We start from the raw sequence: 27148 nt of genomic DNA on the forward strand, positions 1-27148 counted from the left end.
CATCCTAGCCAATAGTAATTCATGTCAATTATTTACCCATAAATCAATATATTTTACGTACACAAAAGGATAAAAAAATAATTATATAGCCTAGAAAATACTCAAGAATAGCCTTACCAAAATAAAAACTGTTGAAGCATAATGGTTTTGATGATGAGGAATTTGAACTAAAAGCAAATTCAACTAATAAAGATTCTCTAGTGTGTGATTATTCAAGGTGCAGAATAACCTTGGTGATTGAAGAACCATCTGAATCTAAGAAGACATGAAGAAGATCTTTATTGAAGAAGTTAAACAAATCAGAGGAAGAGTTCTCTAACAAGAACTAAGTTCCCTAACAAGAACGTTCCCTAATAGGAACTTGAAGACTAGCAGTTAAGTTCTTTGGTGGAACTTGATATGCTTGTAGCCCAAGTAATTCATCTGATCAAAGTGCGGCGCAGCAATAATAGTTAAGGTTTTATCTTAGAAATTATTGTTAATATGGTAAGTAGGTTAGTGCACGAAATTTATTAGAAACGTGATAAGTTTACTTGGTAAATAAAATAAATATGGAAAATAATAAAAGATAGATTTTAGGAAAAGATTTTCTAAAAAAATTATTTTCTCTAAAGTCGATTTGTTAAAAAGATAAGTCTTTTTAATAAATATCTTTTTATACTTATTTTCGGAAAAGATTTTATTCCACTTGATTTGCTAAAACCGTGTTTAAAAGATAAGTTAAGTTAACATATTTATCTTTTTTGAAAACCTACTTTCTATACAAGTGTTACTTGTATAAATAGTAGAGAGCAAAATGATTTAGGTTTTTGTGAGTTTATGCGTGGAGAAATCACAATGCTTTAATTGAGTAAGTTTACCAAGCTTTTAACTTATCATATTAGTTTCGGATTTCGTGCATTGCTTACCTATCATAATAGGCGTCTTATATTTGTATTGGTTGGGTTATTTGGGTGATATCTATAGTTTGTGTCACATACAGTTTTGTGTTAGCTTCTTGGTGAGGCTGTGAGTTTTGTACTGGGGTGGTACGAGTGTTTTGTACTTTGGCAGTACGTGTAGTACTTTGGTGGTACGAGTGAATCTAAGTGTGGTGCTTAGATTGGGTAGGATAGGGTCCTATCAAGTATCAAGTCCAGTGAGGAACTTGTGAAATAAAGGTCTGTGTCTAATAGGTTGTAACTCGGTGTTTGCCCTATTATAGTGAAGTGTTTTGTGTTTGAAATCCCTAAGGTAGGGTCGAGGTTTTACTTCCAGTTGGGCCCTGGAAGGTTTCCTCGTAAAATCTGTGTGTTTTCTTAAGTTCCTATACACATTGTTTATTTATTCGCAAAAAGTAGTCATTAGGAACTCTATACAATTCACCCCCCTCTTGTATTAGTCGTCTCAACTAACAAAGACAGTGGTAAGAAATTTTTTTACAACATTTTGTTTCAAACAAGTAGTAATTCGGTGCAATGCCCTGACCTCATACTAGTTAAGTTGATAAAATGCACTGGCGGAGTCAACATGGGACAAGAATTGTAAAACTTTTAAACAAATCAACTCAAATACATAATTGTGTGCTATATTTGATTAAACAAAATAAGATGGAGCAATGATGAGTGTAGTAAGTTTTTATGCGGGGGTTTAGATATCGAACCTTATGGATTTTGAATTGTAAAACTTTTTTTTTGGTGTTTAGAGAACCATAAGAGCGGGTGATAGAGAATCGATCCTAAAATCTCTTGAAATCAGAATGAAGCTCTAACTACTTGAGTTATCTCCCACTGTCTGAATTGTAAAACTTTAAGTATTGAACTATTTGTGTGTTGAAGTATTGATTTTTTATCCAACATTTTTGTTCACACAATGTGACCATTACATTATGTGTTAAGAAAAAGATGAAAAAATTGTTACCATCACATTAACATGCCGCCAAACTCAACTGAACCCTGAAATTCTTCTTCCCAGTAATGTAGACCACCCCTCAATCTCTCTCCATTTCCCTCATCTTCTTCATTGCACAATCATCTTCTAAACCTGGAAAACAAAGAGAAATTCCAATTAAAAACATAGGATGATATTATCTCATCTCCCCAAACTTCAAACCCAATTTCTCCTCCCTCTAAAACCCAAAACCCCTAAACCCCATTTCAATCAATACCTCCTCCAATTTCGCCAATCCCCAATTTACTCTCTTTTCTCTTCATTATCCCCTGTTCTCCCTACCCGAAACCCTAAATCCCCAAATTTACTCCCACAACAATCAATTATTGATGATATTGATGATGATGAACAACCCCAGATTGAGATTTCTGTAGATAAGCTGTTTGTGCCCCCAGAAACTGACATTTCTTCATTAATATCAAAGGTTTCGGGTTCGGTTTCGGCTTCGAGTGCTCGAATTTTAAAGGGGTCTAACATTGTGCTTAGCAAGTATGCTAGTAATGCTCAAGTGATAAACGCTGAGTTTGTGAAGAGTAGTTCGAAAAATGAGGAGTGCCCTTCTGATGGGTTGCCTGAATTTGCCCTTGTTGGAAGGTCTAATGTGGGTAAATCTTCGCTTCTTAATTCCCTTGTTCGGAGAAAGAAGCTTGCCCTTACTTCTAAGAAGCCTGGTTAGTTTAATTTCTTAGCTTTTCTAAATTCATAGTTTCCTTAACTTCTGTAATTTATTGCACATTGATAAAGTATTTCGCGTGGATGTTAGCTAGCTTAGTTGGTTAAAGTCTCAGGTGGTACCCAAGACCTCGAATTGAATCCCTGCTTTGAAAGTTAAAAATTTGTTTAAATTTGTATTGCATTGTTACTCTTATATGGTGAGAAGTAATATTATTGGAAGGGACTCAAAGAAGTACATAGTTGATGTTGTTGTTGCTTTTTATAAATTCAACTACGGAGTTATTCGATTGTTTGCTTCATCTATGATTTATTGCAGAAATGATGAATAAATTGTTTTTGCATTGAGAACTTAGCAGGGATGTGTTGATTTTGGGTTTACTTTACTTGAATAATAGAATCTAATTTAGTCATTGAGTTCTTACCTTATCAGTTCACTTGATGGGTGAAAAAGTCTTGCTTTAACATTGTTAAGACCCAGTATTGGTGTGCCTAGTACCCTATTATATGTAATTTTCAATTTTCTTGGGTATATTTTGTGGGCAGCTTAATAAAAGTCTATGGTCGGACTGTCTGAATATTAGGCGATGGTGGTGATTCAATGGAAAATCGTTGCCCAGAGATAGCAGTGTATGTAGCTTTGTTGGTGGCAACTTAAATTCCATCAAGTGCACATCTTTATTGACTATAATACTATATAGCCACTTTTTCAATGCAGTTTAAAAATTAGTACTCTGTACTCTAAGTGTTTAATTGCTTCCTTATGTGTTTTTTTGTGGATGAAACATTCATGTGATTAATGAGCTCAGAGCCTCAAATGTCTAGTACTCGGGCCAGCAGCATGACCCAGGGCTTGTTATTTTTATTTCGAGTCTCCATCTGTAAGAATTCTTGTCTGGAGTAACTTTTCCCGTTTTCCGTACAATGGCTATCCTATTAACTCTCTTTTCTTCAAAACGAGCAAATTTTTTTACCCTAGCTAAAACAACAAGATTGATATGTGCAGATTTACTTGTATTATGCTTGCTCTCTAGTTTGTTCTACTTAAGTAAAAGTTAGATTTTGAATGTTTTCACCATTTGTTTTCTTAGACTTTAAAAGTTCATGTGATTCTAATGTTTTCGATCATCATTGTCTACAGGTAAGACTCAATTGATTAACCATTTTCGGATCAATGATAGCTGGTATCTGGTGGATTTGCCTGGATATGGGTATGTATTGTGTAAATGACTTTCTGGTGATAGTATCACATCAATCTTTATAGTTCATGTGGGATATGTGGTTATCACAATATCACATGTATGGCTGTTTGTCTGTCAACCAAGTTAGAAAATACAATTTGGGAGAATATATTTAAACTTATGGGGCTAGAACAGAGCCGGGGGGGGGGGGGGAGAGGGAGGAACTTAGCTTTGTTTGGTCAATAAAAAAAAATGTTCTACTCATGTCTACTTTATTATTGGACAAATTTAACTGCCTGCGTGATAAACCAATTCATATGTATAATCAATTTTGATGTTTCTAGTTTATTAGAAGTTTCTTGAGTTCAATTAAACTTTTGGGAATATCTTCCCAGCTCCACCTCAGTACTCTTGACATTTTCTACTGTGGATATGCTATCATTTATCTTTTCACTTTCATTCCTGGCATAAGCTATCAGTTTGTGCCCTTTCTTCAAGACAGCTTTCTCTTTCTAGGATTCCAATTTAATACTCAGACATGTCTTCAAATTGGTGTTCTGTGCTCTGCTGCCACCAATTATGCTGGTCAGTAAATAGCCATGCGGTGCTTTCTACGTTTTTAGGATTTTTATGCTTCTTCATATGCCGATGATCATATACTTGTGTTTCTCTAGCTAGTCTGATGATCTCACAAAGTTTTACTAAGATAAAGATTCCAAAACCAATGAAAACTTACGAACATAATCACAGATTCCAAATTGTTGGACATTTATTTTGTCCTGCCATTACCTGTCACCCTGTTTATAATGAAATCGTGGCAGTTAATTGTGCAAATTGGTTATCTAGTTTATGATTTGTGTATTTTGAACAGGTTTGCAGCTGCACCCGGGGAAGTCCGAATAGAGTGGGACAAGTTCACTAAGAACTACTTTCTTCAGAGATCAACCTTGGTTTCAGTATTCCTTCTCATTGATGCAAGCATTCCTGCCAAAAAGATTGATCTTGAATATGCGAGTTGGTTGGGTCAAAATAAGGTTGGTCTTCCTATCTCATACTTTAAATTAGAAAAGTAAAGATATTGTTTTTATTCTCTTGTAGCAGAAGATACTCCCACTTTTGGTGCTCTTATCTTTTCCTGAAATTCTCAAGGATATATTGTCATTGTTAGCTTTTCAAGAAAGATCTTCTCTCGCTCAATGTTAAGCTTGAGGCGCTGTAATCAATTCCCTCTGTTTCTATGGTTCTGTACTGTGTTTATTTTCTTCAAATGTCATTTTAGTTCCTTTAATATAAAAAGTAAGGAACATTGCATGTTATTGTTATCAACTTATCATATTTAGACAACTAGGTGATGTGATCAGGGCTGAGGCACCTGGATAGTATTGCTTCGACAAGCATTTAATTTCCCTGCCATGGTGATTTTAATAATTGTATAGATTAAATCTCAAGATAACTTACAGTGTCTTCATCCATTCCAGATTCCAATGACAATAGTGTTCACCAAATGTGACAAGAGGAAAAAGAAGAAAAATGGGGGTAAAAGGCCAGAAGAAAATGTACAAGATTTTCAGGAATTGATACGTGAGTTCTTTGAAGCAGCACCTCCTTGGATAATGACCAGCAGTGTCACCAATCAAGGCCGAGATGAAATATTGTTGCACATGGCACAATTACGGAACTATTGGCTGAAGCACTAAAAATTGAAGATGCATTGTCATTTCATCAATAGATTGTCATGGGTATAGTGTTGAAGTGTTGAGCCAGGATCTATGATGGTTGAAATTTGAAAGATTGTTTAAGCAGCATGGCTTGGATACATACAAAACTAAGTTCTTCCCCAAAATTGTTTCCTTCCAAATTATCACTCTGCGGTCACGTAATTTCTACCCAATGCATGGTCCATTTAGTTGATATGCTGTAACACACCTGCCTTTCCGTCCTATAACAGCATAAGCAACCATCTTTAACCAATTATAAAGTTACATAGAAGTAGCTCTGATACCATAATACTCTGTAATTGCTAATCCTTTACACTTGTAATCTCTTGCTACACTCTTTTTTCTAGTAATGTTGTCTCTTCGTGATATACGGAATATTCTTTATGAAGTTTTTATAGGTTACTAATTTTGCACTTTTGCCTTCATTGGGTAACTTTTAGAAGATACTCACATATTGTCATCTAGTTTGCTATCATTTTGTTGTGAATTGCAATGTGCTTGAGCATGCAGGTATTGCTATGAACAATGTGAAGTACCAACTACCAAGTACATTGTGTATGTTTTTTTTTTTTTTTTTTTTTTTTGGAGGGAAAGTACATTGTGTATGTAATAATTTCCATTATATTTCACACATGTTTTTTTTATACTTTCTTCGTTTGTATTAAAATTTGTGAAATATTTCCTCTGTTTCTTTTTAGTTGTTACACTTTCCTATGTTAATTTAGAACAATGATTGGCAAAAAAATAGAAAATAGAAAAATAAGAAGAAATATATATATATAGGATGAACAGGAAGAAAGTTGTTTGATTTTGAATACAAAAAGTTACAAAAAGTGTTTGTTTACAAAATGATCTGAATAATTAACTAGCGTAATATCGAATATTTATATTACAAGGTTGTAACTCAATGTTTAACAAAATCCTAACAACTTTGCTAAATAACTAATTCCGTTGAGGTGACGTTTGCTTGTAACTAACTTCTAACAACCAAGATTCCTCTATTTTTTGTATCAATAATCTTATTACACTATGAATATAACTAATGTAAATACTTTTATTTAACACCACTTTGAACAAAAAAAATATATATTTGAATTAAATAATAATTTTGTAACATAAAAAAACAATATAATATTTTTATTATCTTCAATTTTCCTTTGAATGTACGATTTGCTTTTGATATATGGAAAATCGAATATAATATTATTAAAAAAAAGTAATATTTATCAACAATTATATTTTTGGCAAATATATATTATACCAATTGATAAGTTTTCAAAAATTAAAGTAATAATTATTTAACCCTTGTTTTATGTAAATCAAAATTACGAGTTTAAACTGTGATTACAGTTAAAAACTATTTATTTAAAAATTATATTTACTTTTATCCAATGAACATACATATTTTTTTCACACGTAAAGAGTTTTTTTTTCATATATATATAGTATAATAAATCTAGATTGCCACACATGTCAACTTATGAATTACACCATGTCTCTCCAACTTAAAATCAAGTAAAATAATTTCAATTTTTAGATTGAGCCACAACGGCAGGGGTGAGAATCGACCCCAAAAACTCTTGAAATCGGTAATAAACTCTTAACTCTAATTAGTTGAGAACTTGAGCTATCCCTCACTCTTACGAAAAGTTGATTAAATAAGTTTAGATATAGTAAAAATTTGTACATGGGTATAAGTACACATGTATTAACATGTTTTTTTTTTTTTGGAAAAAAAAAAGTTTTAGTTTTTTTTAAACAAGCTTTAATTTAAATAAGTTGAATTGAGCCAAAAAAAAAAAAATAATAATTATCAACAAAGTCCAAGTTTAAGTTTTACTGTATAAAACCAAAAGAAGAAGCCCAATTATTGTTAAACCCTTACTCTAATACTCTATGTTCATATTTAACTGTAACTATAATCGCATTGAAATTTTTAACAATAGGTCTACACAAAGTTTATATGTGGCTGGCCACACGGTGAGGCCAGTCACTATAGGGGTTACTTTGCTACTGTAATGGGGGTTACTTCATCATTATTATAGAGTTACTCGGTCAGTGTTATAGGGGTTACTTGATTGGTATTACAGGGGTTACCTGATCAATGTTATAAGGGTGGTCAAACGGTGTGGCCGGTCGCACACAAGACGAGCCGATAGGTTTAGGGTTTAAGCTGAAGACAAAAAATGGTAACCAATTTTCTCTCTCTTACCTCATCAATGGCGGATTGAACTCAACATTTTCTGAGAAAATTGACAATTGTTCTCTGAATATAGTTTTGGTTTTGGTTTTGTAGGGAAAGGGAACGGGCAGTTTTGGTTTTCATTTTGTTTGATTTTTTTTTGGGAGTGATTTTGAGCTATGATTTGGTGTCGAATTATGCTTACTTGTGCATGATTTTGTGGATTATTTGATGCTTTTGTAATTGATTGTATGATTGATTAAGATTTGAGCTAATTTGGCTTGATTGATGAGTATCACATTTAAGTATTTTCCAAATTTTGGGACAATTTGATGAGTATCACATTTGAGAGTTACTCAATTCTCAAATTTTGGGACAAATTGATGAGTATTCAAGTGATTCTCCTATCCTGTATCCACTACTTAATTGTTAGGAGGTGGGACTGTGAAAAAGAATGACATTTATGTATCACATTTGGGAATTATTTCTTTATTGTTCTCCGGAGCTGTTAGTTGAACCAGTAGTGTTGTCACCGGAATGCGGAAGGATTGTCCGAGTTGGTTTGAGATGGTTTGTATATGGTAATTCTACTTTCTCAATCGAGTGCTGCATTTTATTGAACTTGCACATCATGGGGAATTGAAGACATTATGCTCTTGTGCACCACTCAATTGTCGTGAGCTGTTGATTCTTATTGTATCTGGAGCTGTCGAATAAACTGTAGCGTGTGTTGCCGGCTTCTTTGGATCGAATCTGTTCGTGTAATTCTATTTCTCAGTTCTAAACCCTGGCATGTTGAACTTATGAACCACTTGGATAATGTTGGACCAAGTGAAAGAATTGTTCTATTGATCATGTTGAATTTATGGTCTTTACTATGCTTATTGGACCAAGAGAAATGTAGGTTTCATCAGCTTCGTGCTTTCATGTAGATGTAAATTTATGATTTGGAATATGAGGATGGCTTTGGATGAGGGTGGGACGGTGGGTTGACTAATATATTTGTTCGGTTGCTTGTAGGTTCTTAGCTGGGAAGATTTTAGTCCCCTGAAATTTGTTTGCTCGTTCCTTATGTTGAAATTAGTGATCAGTTTTCATCCACATCTAGACATCTATTTTGATATTTGGTGTCTCAACTTCAACCTCTGTTTTGCTATGTGTTCTCAACTTTGCCCCTTTTGTGTTGCATTGCAGATAACTGGAGTATGAAGGCAATCAGGAGAAAAACAACAGGAACTGGTAGGATGAGGTACCTTCGTAATGTCCCCAGGAGGTTCAAGACTGGTTTCAGAGAAGGTATTGTTTTCATCTTAGCGCCGAAAATTTCCCTATGATTATTTTGTTACATATTTCCTCCCAATGGCTTACTAATCTGCTTGTCAAACCAGGTACACAAGCAGCCCCAAGGAAGCAAGTCGCTGCTGCGTCATAACTTTGGTGTGTGTGAGATTTTGTTGGTCTACATTTCTCTATAGTGGGGAATTTAGATTAGTACGAGCGTGGGATGCCCATGTTTGCATTTTTGTCGGTATTTGCAGAATTTGTATTGGTAATGACTAATGAGATGTTAGCAGTTCTGGGAAGTTTTCAGTTGCATTTAGCTAAATGACATCATTTTCCAATCCAAAGTTTCGATCTCAGTTTAGTGATAGTTTTTAGAATTAGAGTATATCTTTAACTAGAGAGATTTGTGATTGTAAGATCCATTTGTCTTCTATATATATAAGTTCAATTTTATTAATGTGTTCGGAGGTGCCTGATTAAGGGTTAGCATTCGAAGCCAAGTTCTTACATGAGCTTTAGCTTCTTTTCTTCTTCTCCCCTCTCTCTCTCTCTCTTTTTTTTTTTTTTTTTTTTTTTTTTTTTATAATTCCTGGAAATTTTTGTAATTATGCTGAATAATTTCTGCATTACATATATGAGAGTAAAAATGAGGGTTTAATTTGCCTGTGTATGAGCAATTAAGCGATATTGCTAAGATAATTTCTTGCTAGGGTCTATTGTTAACCTTCATTTTTATTTTGTTAGATTTTACATTTTCTTATCCAGAAAAGCACCTGGAGAATGTTCAACCCAAATTGAGAAGTTACAACTAATTAACAGTTAAGGTGCAGAAATGTCTGCTGGACAGATGATCATCGTCAATTTAGTTATATGACACTAATTACAGTGACAATCAAACCTGGACTCCCAGAGAGAGGGAATAGTAATATTTCTAGAAGGAAAAACAGATGACTTGAGCACATTGGTGAGCTCATGGTTCTTGTATCGCAGAGGAGCATGTAAGTACAGCATCTGCGACTGATATGAAGATATTCTCCTCTCCAATTAACTTGATTAACCCAGACGAATGGAGTTTGTCAACTACGAATTGCACTGGACTGCCTATTACAAGCTGTTGCAAACACGAAAACACAGCGATCATTAAGATTAGTTCAAACTAGAGCTTTGTGCATGGATCATTAATCTGAAGACATCAAATCAGAACTTTGTGTCGTGTTTGTGTGTATACCTTCACATTTTTCTTTTCAAGGGTCTTGTATAACTTTTCAAGGGCATGTGTACCACTGGTATCAATATCTGCAACAGCTGCAACCAGTAAAAATACAAAAATTCTTCAGAAACTCCTTAATTGAAAACCAGTATAACTGAAGTTATGGAACAAGATATTCTGAAGTTTTGCCAGATGTTTACATGACATATCAATTATAAGATGTTTGATTTCAGGGAGGTTCTTGTCTGCAAGCTGTTCCTCCTCCTCATTCAGCCACTTCATTATCCTGCATCAGTGGACTAGCTAGTTAATTGACCATAAAAAAGTGTTTAAAATGACTAAACCATGTTTATATGATGGCGGAATCTGTAGTTGTGTGCCTGTCTCTGATATAGTTAGAGTTGGCGAAGTAGATTGCTGAGTCAACTTTGACAATTAGAATGCCTGGAACCATTCTTGCCTCAGAAAACTGATGAGTGTTCTTATACTCAGAAGAGCCAGGAAGCTTTCCGAGTACTGTAGTTTGTGGGCGCGTCATCCTGAACATGATCTTGAAGATTGATAAGCAGACCTGATTACAGAATTTCTCTTACAGCTGAATAAATTTTCATTTGAGTGTAAAAATAAAAATTATTCTTGATGTATCAGTCTTACTGCTATTAGCAGGCCGATCTCCACTGAGTGAAAAATCACGCCGAAGAAGGCACCCATACAAGCAACAAAGTCAAACTTGTCAACTTTGCATATTCGTATGATCTCTTTGATGTCAATCAGACCAAGCACAGCAGATATGATGATAGAAGAAAGTATGGCATTTGGGATATACTTGAACAAAGGCGTTATCACCATGAGAGTCAATAGTACTATGAAGCACATCACAATGTTGGAGGCTGCTGTCTTACAACCAGCCATATAATTTACTGCAGAGCGGGCAAACCCTCCTGTACGCGAGCAGAATTAGTTAGGTGCTCATTAAAACAAGGGATAAAGCTATAAGAGACAATGATCATAAGATACTGTAGGTAATAATGCAATACAGAATTTGTACCTGTTTATTTTATTACTGAACTGAGCTGATCAAAACTAAAAATTACGGTTTTTTTAGTTGGAAGAAATTCTAACCTGTGACAACATAGCTAGATGTTAAGGAGCCGACTACATTTGTGGCTCCTAGTGCCACCATTTCTTGGTTTCCATCCAGCTCATAGCCTCTTATATCTGCAAATGTTCTCCCAATTGCCAGTGCTTCCTACAGGAACAAAAACCGAAAGACATACTAATTTAATTGTGCAGTAAACTGATTTTGTGATTTGTATATGTAACGTTTTCTACATTCATAGGACTTAGGATAGTATATATATGTATAGGCTGATTGGAGATGCTTACAGCTAGCGCGATTACACCTACAATAGCACCAATTTTGAAGCCTTTGGCAAGATTGGTTCCAGAAAAATATATCTTGTCAACTGATGACGGGTTTACACCCTTGGGTATATGTCCTACCTGAAAAACAATGAATTAAAAGGCGGTTGTGTTTTCAGATAACTTTACATAGATGGAGTTCGGGTGCTTAATAAGATTAACTGGTTGATCACTTACAATCTTAACACCATGTTTGTCAGCGCGACTGATGTATACAATGAATGTGGAGAGGATCAGAGAGACTAGCGGAGCAACTGCTGAAACCCAAAACAATTTCTTGTTCCTCTTTCCCTAAGTAAATACCAATTACTTGTAAAATTCATAAGAAAGTATAGTATATGAATTATACAATAAACAACCTTAAGAGCCAAAGAAATCTTACAATGTATTTGGCAGCAAGAAGGAATGCCACAAATGATACTCCTAGAACGATTGTTCGCCAATCCCACTGTCAAAATGACCAAGAATCAGAGAAAATTAGCTCTATGAATGCACTGATAAATGATAGCAAGAATTATAAATAAGTTAATCCTATCAATTAGACTTACTCCATGTTCAACTACACTCCAAACTGAGTGCATAACAGAGACAATATCTGTCTTTTTAGTAAATTTCTTTATTCCTAGTAAGCCTTTAAGCTGCTGAAGGGCTATAACTATGGCAGCTCCAGCCATGAAACCAACAGTCGCAGCATGAGATAGATAATCCACTAAGAAGCCCAACCTGAAACCGTAAGAAGAACAGGTCAATATAGTACTCCTTCCGGCCCTTAAAAGATCATGCATGCATGAATGATCAAGAGAACAAATGAATACCTTAAGAATCCTAGAGCAGCTTGAATGATGCCTGCAAAGAATGTAGCTGTGAATGCAAGACGTCGATAGTCATCAGCTTCTTTGACAGTGTTGATAAGTATATTAGGTGACTCGTACTTCGTAGCTTTGTCCGCCCGATCGGGCGGACATTGCCCGGTCTGACCGGGCGGAAGAAGAAGAGGTGCCTGGCAAATTCGTTGAAGAAGCTGCTCTCGCGCCCGACCGGGCGAGCCTTCGCCCGACCGGGCGAGCCTTCGCCCGATCGGGCAGACCTTGCCCGGTCTGACCGGGCGGTGGGGGTTGGATACGTTGAAGCATTCGTATGGAGTTTTCTTCTCGCGCCCGATCGGGCAGACCTTGCCCGGTCTGACCGGGCGGAGAAGGAAAAATACGGAACGCGGATTTTGCGGTTTTAGGTTATCTTATTTTATTATCTTTTTGCCCAAGTATCTTTTAATTAGGGATTAATATAAAACCTCCCTAATATCAGTATTAGGGTGAAGAGAGACAGAGTGAGAGCCGTTCTTGAGAAATACAAGAATCATCTTTGTAATCTTTGCAGTTTATAGTGAAATCATTCGATCTCGGTGCCCGTGGACGTAGCTATCACATCGATAGTGAACCACGTAAATTCTTGGTGTTGTTCTTATTGTTTGCATTGAATTTCTTTATTGTTTTCTTGTTTGTTTTCGACCTTTGCTTCCGCTGTCGCACAACAATTGGTATCAAGAGCTCAGGTTCAATCCTTGGAGAGTTTCTTGAAGATAACAATGGCAGGAGATTCAACAATAAGAATTGAGAAGTTTACCGGGAAAAATAGTTTCGGGCTATGGCAAATTAAGATGAAGGCTCTGTTAAAACAACAGCAGATATGGCGTCCGTTGGCTCCAAAGAGTACTACTTCGGAGTCAGGAGACGGACCGACTGACTCGCAGTTAGAAGTTATGGAAGAGAAGGCACACTCTACCATATTACTTAGTCTTGATGATCAAATCATCACGGAGGTGGCTGATCAGGAAACGGCGGCTGGATTGTGGCTGAAGCTGGAGTCATTGTATATGACTAAGTCGTTGACCAACAAATTATTACTGAAACAGCGGTTGTTTAGCCTCCGGATGCAGTCAGGTACTTCCTTACGGGAACATCTAGAAAAACTTAACTCTATTTTGCTTGATTTACGTAATTTAGATGTTAAAATTGATGATGAGGATGCTGCGTTGATTTTACTTGTATCTCTACCGTCTAGCTTTGAGAATTTTGTAGAGTCTTTTGTTGTTGGTAAGGATTCTATAACCTTAGAAGAAGTGAAGGCAGCACTTCATACTAGGGAACTCAGAATGAAAGCTACGAGTGATAATGGGGATAATGGTAGTGGGTTGTTTGTTAAGTCCGGAAAGTCTAAAAAGAATAAGGGGTTTAACAAGGGGAACAATGCTGGGTCGGGTGCTGGAAACGGCAAGGATGGATCTAGTAAAACTACTACTAAAACATGTTATTACTGTAAAGAACCGGGTCACTTTAGGAATAATTGTCCGGTGAGGAAAAACAAGTCCCAGGCTGCTGTAGTTGAAGAGAAACCGAATGAGAGCTATAATTCAGAGGAAGATTTAGCATTAGTCAGTTCTGCTAGGTCTGATGATTTATCTGATAACTGGGTTCTAGATTCGGGGTGTTCGTTCCATATGTGTCCACGTCGAGATTGGTTTGATACATATGAACCTCGCAATGGGGGTATGGTTATAGTCGGTAACAATGCTCCATGTAAGGTCACAGGTATTGGTTCCATGAGGTTGAGGACTGTTGATGGGCGGAGGTTAACTTTGACTAATGTACGGCATGTTCCTGCTTTAGGAAAGAATCTGATTTCATTGGGTACAATATATTGATGATGATGCTGATGTTCCAGTGCCGGGTACTCCTGAACCTGAGATTACTCCTACTCATTCTAACTCTGGGGATGAGGTGGAGCAATCTAATCAGGGGTCATCTAGTCAACCTGACACCATTCTTGAGATGCCTAAACGAGTTATCAAGAAGCCTGTTAGATTGATTGAAGAGATGGAGGGAAGAAATTGCTGTGTTGATGCGATGACAGGTTATGCATTGAGTGTAGCTGATGATGTAGAGTCATTTGAACCTGCCACATATAAACAAGCAATTAGTTGTAGTGAGTCTGCGCAATGGCTTGCCGCAATGGGTGAAGAGATGCAGTCTCTTTACAAGAACAGAGTGTGGGAACTGGTAAAGGTACCGGAAGGGAGGAAGCTTGTGGGTTGTAAATGGATTTACAAGAAGAAAGAAGGGTTGTCGGAAACTGAGCAAATACGTTTTAAGGCTAGGCTAGTTGCTAAGGGGTTCAGTCAGGTAGAAGGGGTTGACTTTGTTGAGATATTCTCACCTGTGGTTCGACATACTTCTATCCGTGTGTTATTGTCAATTGTAGCACATTTTGATCTTGAGCTGGAGCAGTTGGATGTTAAAACGGCCTTCCTTCATGGCGATTTGGAGGAGGAGATTCTGATGAAGCAGCCCGAAGGATTCGAAGCTCCTGGAAAGGAACACTATGCCTGCAGATTGCTAAAGTCATTGTATGGACTTAAGCAATCCCCCCGACAGTGGTACAAAAGGTTTGATTCTTTTATGGTTTCACAAGGTTTTGACAGGAATTCATATGATTGCTGTGTGTATCATAGTAAGCTGGATAATGGTTCCATGATTTATCTTTTGTTATATGTTGATGACATGTTGGTTGCCACAAAGAATAAATCTGATATTGCTAGATTAAAGGAGATGCTTAACTCGGAGTTTGACATGAAAGACTTGGGTGCAGCTAGGAAGATTTTGGGTATGGAGATCTACAGGGATCGGGCTAGAGGTAAGCTTTTCTTGACTCAGAAAAGCTACATTGAAAAGATTCTGTCTCGTTTTGGGATGGAAAAATCGAAGCCTATAAGTACGCCAACTACTGTTAGTTGTAAGTTGTCTTTGTCTATGTCACCTCAATCAGAGGAGGAGTTGTCTTATATGTCTAGAGTTCCATATGCAAACGCGGTTGGTTGTTTGATGTATGCTATGGTCTGTACTAGGCCGGATATTGCGCATGCTGTTAGTGTTGTAAGCAGGTTTATGGCTCGACCTGGGAGGGAACACTGGCAAGGGGTGAAAAGGATTTTTCGCTACCTGAGAGGGACAGCTGATATTGGTCTTGTGTACGGGAATGGTAAGGAATGCTTGGTCACTGGGTACAGTGATTCTGATTATGCAGCTGATGTGGATACCAGGAGGTCTGTGACTGGTTATGTGTTCACTTTGGGTGGTTCTGTGGTTAGTTGGAAGTCTACATTGCAGTCATCAGTTACGTTGTCAACTACTGAAGCTGAGTATATGGCTCTAACTTCTGCAGCTAAGGAGTCTATTTGGCTCAAAGGCCTAGTAGGTGAACTGGGTATTGCACAGGATTTTGCTACAGTGTATTGTGATAGTCTAAGTGCGATTTGCTTAGCTAAAGATCAAGTACACCATGATCGGACGAAGCACATTGATGTCAGGTATCATTTCTTACGTACTGACAAGAGGATTAAGGTGAAGAAGATTGGGACTGCTGACAACCCGGCTGATTTCTTCACTAAGCCTGTTCCGTTTAGCAAGTTTAAACATTGCTTAGACTTGCTAAATATTGATTACTACGTGATGTAGTAGGCCCTGAGGGGCGAAGTTGGGGAGCTCCTGGTGTAGGTGTGTTGGCATTAAGGTGGAGCTTGCCCGGGGCTTGTGATGCAGGTGGAGCATTATGAGTTGTTATACTTGGAGACGAGTATGTGATGGGTCTTGGTTGAAGACTTATCGGGATGTATGGCTTATGCATGAGTCTTGCATCGGGTTTGGCTTGAGATGTTTTTCACTATGTCTTGATGGGGTCGTTTGCTGACTACGAGTTCTCGTCAAGGTGGAGATTGTTGATAAGTATATTAGGTGACTCGTACTTCGTAGCTTTGTCCGCCCGATCGGGCGGACATTGCCCGGTCTGACCGGGCGGAAGAAGAAGAGGTGCCTGGCAAATTCGTTGAAGAAGCTGCTCTCGCGCCCGACCGGGCGAGCCTTCGCCCGACCGGGCGAGCCTTCGCCCGATCGGGCAGACCTTGCCCGGTCTGACCGGGCGGTGGGGGTTGGATACGTTGAAGCATTCGTATGGAGTTTTCTTCTCGCGCCCGATCGGGCAGACCTTGCCCGGTCTGACCGGGCGGAGAAGGAAAAATACGGAACGCGGATTTTGCGGTTTTAGGTTATCTTATTTTATTATCTTTTTGCCCAAGTATCTTTTAATTAGGGATTAATATAAAACCTCCCTAATATCAGTATTAGGGTGAAGAGAGACAGAGTGAGAGCCGTTCTTGAGAAATACAAGAATCATCTTTGTAATCTTTGCAGTTTATAGTGAAATCATTCGATCTCGGTGCCCGTGGACGTAGCTATCACATCGATAGTGAACCACGTAAATTCTTGGTGTTGTTCTTATTGTTTGCATTGAATTTCTTTATTGTTTTCTTGTTTGTTTTCGACCTTTGCTTCCGCTGTCGCACAACAGACAGGATCAAACTCCTTCTGCAGCATAGTCCCCATAATCAGAGACACCACTGCCACAGGTCCAATAGCCAGCTCCCTTGAGCTTCCCATCACAGCATATATCAGAGGAGGAACAAAGCTGCTGTCTGCAGTACAGTATGCAAGATACCGCGATTAGAACTTTTCTTTCTGATTAAGTTTTTTTACAGTATGATTAGCAACAGAAGGCAAGTAGAGAACTCACATAAACCATACTGAGGAGCTAAATTCGCGAGCTTTGCATATGCAATGTCCTGTTTATTAGTCATCAAACAAGAAAAACTGTCAAAATTTATAGTACAAAACAAGAGTATCTTACAAAATTACAAGTCATTTTCTAGTGGAAAATTGATTCTACCTGAGGAACTTGCATGCTAGCAATAGTGATTCCTGAAAGGAGGTCACCTCGAAATTTCGAAAAGTTGTATGACTTTGCCCATCTAAGGATAGGGAAAACAGCTTGTAAGACTAGAATGAACCTCTTAACATGAGACTGATCACCCTTTGAAGACTGAATTCGAGTACTCAAAAACAAGGTTTCTTCAAAGCCATCCTTAAGCTCCTTGAAAAAGTTTTGTTTAGATTGTAATCCCTCTTTTTTCATGTTAGAATGTTTCTCCATTTTAGGATTTTCATGTGATGAAGACACTTTTATGTCAAACTCACACATTATTTGAATTTAGAATACACAAAAAAGACTTTAGATTACATCAACACTTGAAGAAATCTAGGATTTTTATAAGAGAGGATGGAATTTGTAATACTAGTACTTAACTAGCCAATACAAAGTACACTTGTATATAAATAATCCTATTAGAGTCATCTCATGATTGGAGGCCCTCTACTAGAGGTAGAGACTAATTTTGTAGAAAAAAAAAGATATTATAGACGTCATGAATTTCAAAAGTTACGCAATTAATAAGAACATTCACATTCGTTCATGAACATTTATTTTTATTATGTCATGAAAAATCCACAAATGAGAAAATCTCTTGGATTCCAATCATCCCCACCCATGAATTAATGTTTCTTGTCATCATGTTATGGAATAAGCCAAACAATATACGCATGCAAAATAAAATAAAATAAAAAATAAAAAAAAAAAAAAAAAAAAAAAAAAAAAAAAACGTCTTTGGTCATTTATGAGTTTTTTTTTTTTATATTATTTAATTTTTTTTTCTATATAACAGTTTCCTGGTTCAAGTTACACTAAGGCCTTGTTCTTTTGAGCAGATTATTAATACTAAGCAGAGCAGTAGAGCATAATAAATTATAGCAGATCACACAACAACAACTTAAAAGAACATGACCAGATGATCTAAAAATGCGTAAAAGCTTTTTGAAGGAAGTGTTATGAAATTTCACCGGAATTACTTTCTTACTCTTCTATCATATCTTTTCAAGTTAGTACGAATTTTGACACCAAACTTCACTTTTGGTTATTTATTTAACGAGTGCTATGTACTTCATCTGAAAGTAAGGATGATTGGGTTGATGTTCTTTATTAAGATCCTGCTAATTTATTCCCTATTAATAGAAAAATAAAATCCTTATTAGTGAAATTAAAGTTCATGATTAAGATAGAGGTGTTAAAGTTGAAAAGCTTAGTAAGCTTGTAAACCACTTGTGCTTATATCTTACGCTTCTACCGAATATAACAAGCTCAACAATTAATGCGTTATTCCCTTGGATTAAAAAACAAATGTACACCACTTACTATCTTATTATTGTGATTAGATTTATCCCAGTTTATTACTCTCTCGGTATCTAAATATATCTATCACTTTGGATGGCCCAACTTTGGCCATAAGTATTGAGATTATGAAAATATACATTGTAATTAATAATCCAACAAAAATTTACATAATAATATTTGATTTTTATATACTAATAAGTTAAAGTTAATATTTGAATAGTAAGTTTGATTGACGAACTTATTTAGATACAATGAGAGTATTTATATATATAATTCAAAGATGGTAAGTCTTATGGCACGCAACAAAAAATGGACATGGAAATATTCTTTTGAACACCAAGGCCACAAGGCCCACAACAATTGTGATACCGCAACTCTTTCAACAACCCTTACAATACTCATTTCAAGTATTAATTGTGCGTTCAGACCTATCAACTAGTTATTAGATATCTAACCGTTATCAACCTTTTAATATTTGTAATCCGACATGCAAGCAACTTAGCACGCATCTTCTTCCCCTCTTGCCCTCAAAAAATTTATTACCTTTTTTTTTTCTCGCATTACAATACGAAGACTTTACACAAACTAATGTTAGTTGCCCTCCTACTCTATACTCACAGTCACTTTCATGATGTAATATGGAACATACATGTAACAAACCTTCAATTATCAGTATAGTACAATATTAGACACTTGCATTTTAAACAAACAATGCGGCCGAAAAAGAACTTTATAGTTATAGAGAAATTTAGATACTTGCATAGTTGCATTATAAATATATTGTAGTGTGTAAAAGTTCTACTTGTACTTTTTATAATGCAGTCAATTGTCAACCAACCATTTAAAGTCTCCTAGTAGACTATTAAGATTTATGAATGTTTTATTTCCACTTGAAATAATGACTTCACATAATGATGAGTTGATAATCAATCCTCTAAGTCTACAACATGAGTATAAATGCTAACTAGCTTTGTTGATAAAGATTCGAAAACTATACCTATAGTGCCTCGGAAATTTTTTTTATGCTTATGATCGCGTTATTATTGTCCATGGGTTTTAAACTTCCTAAAAAAATAAACTCATGTTGAAAATAAAGCCAATGATAGATGTTAGCACCGTGTAGTCCAGCAGCAACGTTGGTACCCCCTAACGTATAAGACCAATGATTAGAATATGTCATATGAATTTCGAAGTTTATGACGCGTAATTATTATTATTACTATTATTATTATAAAATATCAAAAAACTTACAAATTCAATCAATTTATAAGAAATAGGTGGGGAGCCGAGATACAATATGGCCCCCCCACCCCTCTAGTTATAGCGAAACCGATCCTGCTGAAGATGTAAGCAGCTGCACGAGCACTAATATTCTGAGTCATAGCGAACCCCTGAACCCGCTTCAACAACGGCATCCTTGTCTAATTCACCCAACGAAGAAAAGGAGAACGGAAGAAAACCATAGCCAATAGCCCTGCAACGCGTCCTATACTTCCGCTTTCGCTGAGCCGCCCCAGACACAACACGACCAGGAACGAAGTCAGACAACCCCAATTGTGTCAAAGGTGAAGACCCCGTCAAGTCAACACATACATCAAGGCCTCTACCCAGGAATAAAGCAACACATCTGCTGGTCAAAGAGCCCTGTCGTTCCCTCCAATCAACCCAACGTTAACCTCCTTTCAAGCAGAAATCCCAGACCGAAAACAAATATCAACAAGGGTGTCACGAACCACGTTGTGCCGATATTTAATACCCACCATCCCAGCGCAAGACACTGCATGATCCCCATAAATATCCCCATAAGTATTATTATAATTATTATTAATTTGAGATGGCAATAATTGTAAGGAATATTTGCTTTGGAAGCTTGTCTTGGCAATAATTTGTGAAGATGTTGTACGGAGTACCATTCTGTTATTTGACTCAAAATAATAATAATACTTCGGAATATATAGCGATAGCAACAAGATTTGATTTAGGTTTTGTTTGTTTCAGTAATAATATAGACTTGTCAATATCAACTTGAACTTAAATTTTCTTAATTAAACTTTTGAAAACTTATTGATTCTTGAAGAAATTGATTGGCCAATTGTAAATTGAATTGGGGTGATTGTCCTAATTATAATTATTAGTTGACTTTTATTTGATTTTCTTGGCAATTATCTAAAGATTCAAAACATGTTCACATTAAAACTAAGTATATGAAAAAGTCCTACTATCTTAAGCTTCAAGTTCAACCTTCAAATACTTTCTCATTAAAATGGCTTATAAGAATGGGCCATTAAATAAATAAAAAAATAAAATAAAAATAAATATAATAAATAAATAAACCTTCATACATCATTATGCCTTGGAGGATTCTAACCTAAAACCAATTGTAAATGGTCGAGGTAGATAAATGTTGGATCTTAGATGTTAGTCATCGTTTATATGTTATGAATGAGATCAAACACATGGTGTTTTGTTATTTATGAAATGGACCTACTATCCACCATTATTTTGCTAAACCTTACTCATAATTTTAAGATTGTATAGTGATCTATAAAGTCAATACACTTAAATACTTCAAGGATATTGCGGAACATGTCCTAAGTAGTGTTTTGATTTGAACAAAATACAAGCTTATATCAAATAAGAATCTGACGACATACAAGTTCACCAACTCAAAACTTATGTAGTTGTTGGGTATATGTTAGTCTAACCCTTTGTTAATTCACGTGTGACTTTTCATAAACTAAGTCCCCTCTTAGTACATACTTGAAACATGCATGTCCACAACGTCTTAAGAACTGAAAAACAATCTATAGAGTGTTTCTCGAATTAAATGCCACTAGGCCACTATATAACGCAATTTGATCAATTGTTAACTAATTAATTTACATAATTTATTCACTGTCCCATTCAATTTAACTTGGAACTCATTTAATTCATTACTTTAAAAGAAAGAAATAGAAAGAAGTAATGGAGCTCTTCAACTATGAAAATGCCTGCATGTACGAATTTTATTATGGCAGATGGATGAGCAGCTAATTAGTTAGTGATTGTTCGACGGTTTATAGAAGTTGTCTATACATGGCGGTAATAAAAATGAATTTACAATATAATTTTATTTCCATTCTCATGTTTGCGTCATCTTCATATAAATTCATTAAATACAAATTAAGGTGGATTTTTAATATATTATTATAAGACGGGTTAAACTTATCCTAAAAATATCTAAATTGAACTAGCATTGTGGAAGTAAACATTGGCGAAATCAATTAATCAACCAGATCAGCAAAAAATTACTCATATAGAACCAATTAATATTACTGATAGCTAGTGAAATCCAAGTCAAAACTACTACGAGTAAATAGGTTAAGGATTTTCAATCAAAATTGAATACTGAATTGTGTAACATTATTGGGTTATAATATAAGTTTATACTTAACATTACACATTTTGAGGTAAAATAAAACTAAATAAATAATAGCCACTAAATCCTCTAATTGGCTGCAAATTTAACTTCATTTAAGTATATTTTATGCGAAAATTAGTTTTGACTTTAATTATTAACAATTGATTAGTCAATGCTAATTTTTGTGCCGTCCACTTTTAGCATAACATGCAATCACCGATGTAGTAATACGCAAATCTCAATGACTAAGCTCACTTAGTTATATCTTTGTAAGTAGAAAAAAAATATTCTTAATAACGAATTAATGATTTTATAATTACATAGAAAAAACCTTTAAGATTTCATTTTTAATTTTCTCCATACATTCAGTCTTCTAGCATTAAGGATAATGGCTTCATACCACCATGTTTGGCCTGTGAGTGTTACATTCTTACACATACCTTTCTTGTAATCATGTTAAAATAATTTTATTGTATGTTGTTCATTATTTTCAAACATTATGTTTTTGGACATGGGTTAAGCAGGAGTTTGAACTAGGATGGAGGGTAGTTGTAGGTTCCGTAATCGGATTCGTTGGAGCCGCAATGGGGAGCGCTGGTGGTGTTGGTGGTGGCGGTATCTATGTCCCAATGCTCACTCTAGTTCTTGGTTTTGATTCCAAGTCTGCAGCTGCTGTGTCTAAATGTAAGTTTCTTTTTCAACCTTTTTTAATGTTAGTATGTTACGTTGTTACATCATGTTATTGTGTACCATAACGCGTGGTGCACATTGTTTGTTGGTACATATATTCATAATTTGAAAGGAAATTGTGTCAAACATTAGACTTGAACAAAAATAGCAATATATATAAGTGGTTTACACGCTAAAAAGTATAAAAAGAGGGTTCATTTTGGATTTTTGGTTATATATGGAATACTCTTCGTTTTACCTTTTAATGTGAGATTGTGAGACGCATAATACTTACAGTTGCACCTAACATAACCCATCTTAAAAGTCGTATCCTGTTACACTTAACATCTAAGGTTGCAGGTATGATAATGGGTGCAGCGGGATCAACAGTATATTACAACATAAAGCAGAGGCATCCAACATTGGACATGCCCCTCATTGATTATGACCTTGCTCTGCTCTTTCAGCCCATGCTTTTGTTAGGAATCAGCATTGGAGTTGCCTTCAATATCCTCTTTGCTGATTGGATGATCACTTTTCTGTTTATCATTTTGTTTTTAGGTAATTTACCACATCTTTCTACAAGCATTTTAACAATAATTTATTAGTACGCATATAAAATATTTTGAATTAGTAATGTGACAACTATATATACCTGAAATGTATAACTTCGTTCTGCCCCAAATTGGCCGGATATAGTAGTGTTGGCAAATGAATACTAGTTCAAATTATAGGAAAAACAACGATGTTTCTACTTTATGCTATTCCTAAGCAAAAGTTATTGGATTTTGATGGCAGTTACATCAACCAAAGCTATATTAAGAGGCATAGCTACATGGAAGAAAGAGACATTGATTAAGAAGGTACGAGTAATAATTATTGATTTTCAAGCATTATATGTAATTCGTGTTAGAGCTAGAAACACATATGATGAGGGTTGGCAATCATTGCATACAGATTAACCAAACATATTTAACGACTTTCAGGAAGCTAACAAGCTGCTGGAAAATAAACTCGAACAGTCGATACAGTTATCCTTGCAGATCTCATTGACAGATAGAGATGCAGCAGCAGTTGAAACCACTCAGTTGCTCCAAAGTATGCTTCATTTTTGTAGGCCGTTAAACATATTCATCTTATTCAAATAATGATTTATACTTGCATAATGTGGAACTCTGTAGATGGTTCTGCAGCTTCTGCAAGTGATTCTAAAGGACTCTCTGATGGTAATGCAGTTTCACAACAGTATGAGGTACATTTATGATTAAAATATACTCCCTTTGTCCCCCTTTTCTTGCAACCTGGGTCCACTTTATGTGAGAGTTTTATGAGTCGTGGTGCAAACAAAAGGGGACAGAGGGAGTAATATATATTCGTTGTTGTGACTAGAGGTGGTTAATGGCCTGAACTAGATAGTTATTCCGAACCCAACTGGTTAGGAATGGGCTACCTAGCTTGGGGATGGGTTAAATGCCGAAGAGAATAAAACTCTTGATTATACTTCGTTAGTAGATTCATAGGGACATTGATTTTCTTCCAGGTTTCATTGTCATCAAATGTACAGTGGGCAGAATTATGTTTGCTTGCTGTTGTTTGGATTGCTTTCTTTGTCCTTCAAATAACAAAGGTGAGTTCTTTTTCTATACAGAGTAATCTAAGCTCTATGAAGTTGTTATTTGCACAGACTGTATAAAGAATATTAAGAAATGAAGGCAGTACTCATGTATAAAGTATTGAACGTGTCCAACTAGAGAGTTTTAGAAAACTAATCAGACTACAAAAATTTTATCTGTTTATTTAACCATTTTCTAAGTTCAAAATGGTAAGTTGCTAACTGCTGAAATCTTAACAATTTTTATGAAGACATGTGTCAGGAAATGCTCTATGGAGTACTGGATACTCAACTTCTTGCAGGTATATAAAACCTCTCAAACTTCGTATCAACGGTTTTAAATTCTAGTCTTAGTGTAAACTCATCATTATGTAAAGTACGTACTCCCTCAATCCCTTTTTGTCTGCTCCATGACCCAATTGTTTGTGAGAGCTTTATGAGTCATATGGGGCAAAAAATAAGGAACAGACGGAGTATATGGTAGCTACATTTTACTATAGTCATTGAAAAGTCTTTCATACTTCTATACTATGTGACTTGATCTTTCAATATATTCAGGTACCAATCGCGTTGTCAGCTACTCTGTATCAAGCAATAGGTTTATACAAAGGGAAGAAAACGATTGCACCCAAGGGAAAAGATGTCACAAATTGGAGGGTGTCTCAGTTGTTCCTATATTGTTGTTGTGGGATAGCAGCTGGTACGATAGTTGGCACGCTTGGATTAGGAGGAGGATTCATATTAACACCCTTGTTTCTTGAAATTGGAATCCCTCCTCAGGTATTCAGTCAACAAATATGTAAACTATATGCAATTTTATGTGTAAAAAAAGTGTGTAATTTCACTAATAATTTGGTTATTTGTAAGAGAAAATTGTGAAAAAAAACCTTTTAAGTGGTCGACTTTTTGAGAAATGACCTTTTAAGTGAAAACTTGTGAAAAAAAACTTTTTAAGTTGCATTTTGTTTGCATGGGATACTTGGGTGACCTTTTGTGGTGGTCAATGCTTAAATAGAGGATTTAAGTGGTCAAATCAGCTCCGGCGTTGACTATCACGTGTTAGTCACGTGAATTATTTTTAAAAAAAAAACAAAAAAAAATCCCAAAATTTGAGGTTTTTTTTTTAAAAAAAAATAAGTGCAATTTAAAAGGTCTTTTTTCACAAGTTTTCACTTAAAAGATCCTTTTTCAAAAGGTCGACCACTTAAAAGGCCCTTTTTCACCATTTTCTCTATTTGTAATTGCAGGTGGCTAGTGCAACTTCAACTTTTTCAATGGCTTTTTCATCATCGATGTCAGTTGTACAATACTACCTTCTTAAGCGTTTCCCTGTTCCATATGGTAAGTTGATCTTAAAGTATACTTCGTAACATACACTATGTGTTCGCCTTAATTCATCCAAACGTTCAAGTAAAAATTATTTGCTAAATCTAGGAATATAGGACTATAAGGTATGTACTCTCTTTATGTACTTTAGTACATGGGTGTTTGAAGCATTATGTACCGCCTTTTCTTTTACACTTTTGCAGCTGCTTATCTAGCTTTGGTCGCCATCGCTGCTGCGCTAACAGGACAGCATGTGGTCAGCAAGCTAATAACATTAATGGGGAGAGCATCAATCATCATCTTTATTTTGGCTGCAACTATTTTACTTAGTGCATTCTGCTTAGGTATAACTTTGATTTCTTCTTCTTTGATCATGAGTAGTACTAGTGTATGTGTTAACTTAAAAATGATTTTTTTATTTTTTACTTTAATTAATAAAGTATAAGTACTAGAATTTATTAATTCACTAAACTACAAATAGTTATATGATACTTAAAAAAAAAAAAAAAAAAAAGTAGTTATATGATACTCGGATCGAACACATAACTTTGGTAAGGATTAAAAATTACTACGGGTTTCCATCCATACACTTAAATTATTGGATGATTTGGTCTAATTAATCATAGAAAAATCATTCAATTTTATTTTTGTTGCAAAAATTTAATATATTGTACTATAAATATAAACGACTAATAATCCTGCATACAAATTTTGAAGATTTTAAGCTTATCAACAAAATATTTTGGATCCCCCCCTTCTACATGTTGGTGGGTAGGAAAATTTAAACAATATTATTATTATTATTATTATTATTATTATTATTATTATTATTATTATTATTATTATTATTATTATTATTATTATGTACAAATGTACAATATGTTTTTTTTCCACAAGTAACAGAAAAACATAACAAAAAAAAGTTTATGTATTATTATGAAGCTTTTTTGTATTTTGTTTTAATGAAGGGCTAATTTTCTCCCATCCAATATTGTAGGAGGAATTGGAATTACTCATATGATTGAAAAGTTGGAGAATCATGAATATATGGGTTTTGAGAGCTTTTGTCTCTTAACAAATGGAGTATAGTTTGAAAGTTAGAACTCCCTTTTGGTATCTTACTATCTCAAATGCTTTAGTAAATTTTTTTATGGATGAAAATTTGCTACGCTTATAAATTTAGACCAAATTTTTGTAGCTGTCTTAATATATACTTGGTTGTTCCTATCCCCCCTCCTCCCCGGCACAAGGTTTTTTAGGTAACCATCAGAAAGTAAGTAACATTTCGATAATTTTTTCTCATTAGAGAGAGTTAGAGTTGGCACGAGTCTTGTAAGCAAGCCTCATGCTCATCAAGGGGGTCATGCCTAGAGCCAGATAAAGTCATGTCCTATCAATAGTTATTATGTGCATCATGATGCACCTAGAAA

The 27148-nt window shown here is 35.4% G+C and overlaps 2 protein-coding genes and 1 pseudogene across 2 annotated transcripts; 2 read left to right on the top strand and 1 right to left on the bottom strand.

Moving 5' to 3' along the window:
• Nucleotides 1-1878: 1878 nt before the first annotated feature.
• On the top strand, nt 1879-6189 carry LOC110705636 (GTP-binding protein At2g22870-like). Its single transcript, XM_021883538.1, has 4 exons — nt 1879-2600; nt 3743-3812; nt 4654-4816; nt 5261-6189. The coding sequence occupies exons 1-4, from the start codon at nt 2060-2062 to the stop codon at nt 5477-5479; spliced, it is 993 nt and encodes a 330-aa protein (XP_021739230.1). The 5' UTR covers nt 1879-2059; the 3' UTR covers nt 5480-6189.
• Nucleotides 6190-9511: 3322 nt separating this feature from the next.
• Nucleotides 9512-18288, bottom strand: LOC110705637 (annotated as a pseudogene).
• Nucleotides 18289-22695: 4407 nt separating this feature from the next.
• On the top strand, nt 22696-27148 carry LOC110705251 (sulfite exporter TauE/SafE family protein 3-like). Its single transcript, XM_021883095.1, has 11 exons — nt 22696-22795; nt 23141-23341; nt 23579-23643; nt 23767-23878; nt 23962-24032; nt 24321-24407; nt 24644-24694; nt 24951-25172; nt 25640-25733; nt 25922-26062; nt 26716-27148. The coding sequence occupies exons 1-11, from the start codon at nt 22696-22698 to the stop codon at nt 26805-26807; spliced, it is 1236 nt and encodes a 411-aa protein (XP_021738787.1). The 3' UTR covers nt 26808-27148.

The sequence above is a fragment of the Chenopodium quinoa genome, unplaced genomic scaffold (genome assembly GCF_001683475.1).
Source record: "Chenopodium quinoa cultivar QQ74 unplaced genomic scaffold, ASM168347v1, whole genome shotgun sequence".
Lineage (NCBI taxonomy): Eukaryota > Viridiplantae > Streptophyta > Magnoliopsida > Caryophyllales > Amaranthaceae > Chenopodium > Chenopodium quinoa.

Excerpts from the sequence above, each read along its gene's own strand:
- LOC110705251 (XM_021883095.1), top strand. The coding sequence starts at position 22,696 with ATGGGGAGCGCTGGTGGTGTTGGTGGTGGCGGTATCTATGTCCCAATG. Across the intron at positions 23,644-23,766 it reads AAGAGACATTGATTAAGAAG|GAAGCTAACAAGCTGCTGGA; the intron begins GTACGAGTAATA and ends AACGACTTTCAG. Across the intron at positions 24,695-24,950 it reads GGATACTCAACTTCTTGCAG|GTACCAATCGCGTTGTCAGC; the intron begins GTATATAAAACC and ends CAATATATTCAG.
- LOC110705636 (XM_021883538.1), top strand. The coding sequence starts at position 2,060 with ATGATATTATCTCATCTCCCCAAACTTCAAACCCAATTTCTCCTCCCT. Across the intron at positions 2,601-3,742 it reads CCTTACTTCTAAGAAGCCTG|GTAAGACTCAATTGATTAAC; the intron begins GTTAGTTTAATT and ends CATTGTCTACAG. Across the intron at positions 4,817-5,260 it reads GTTGGTTGGGTCAAAATAAG|ATTCCAATGACAATAGTGTT; the intron begins GTTGGTCTTCCT and ends CATCCATTCCAG.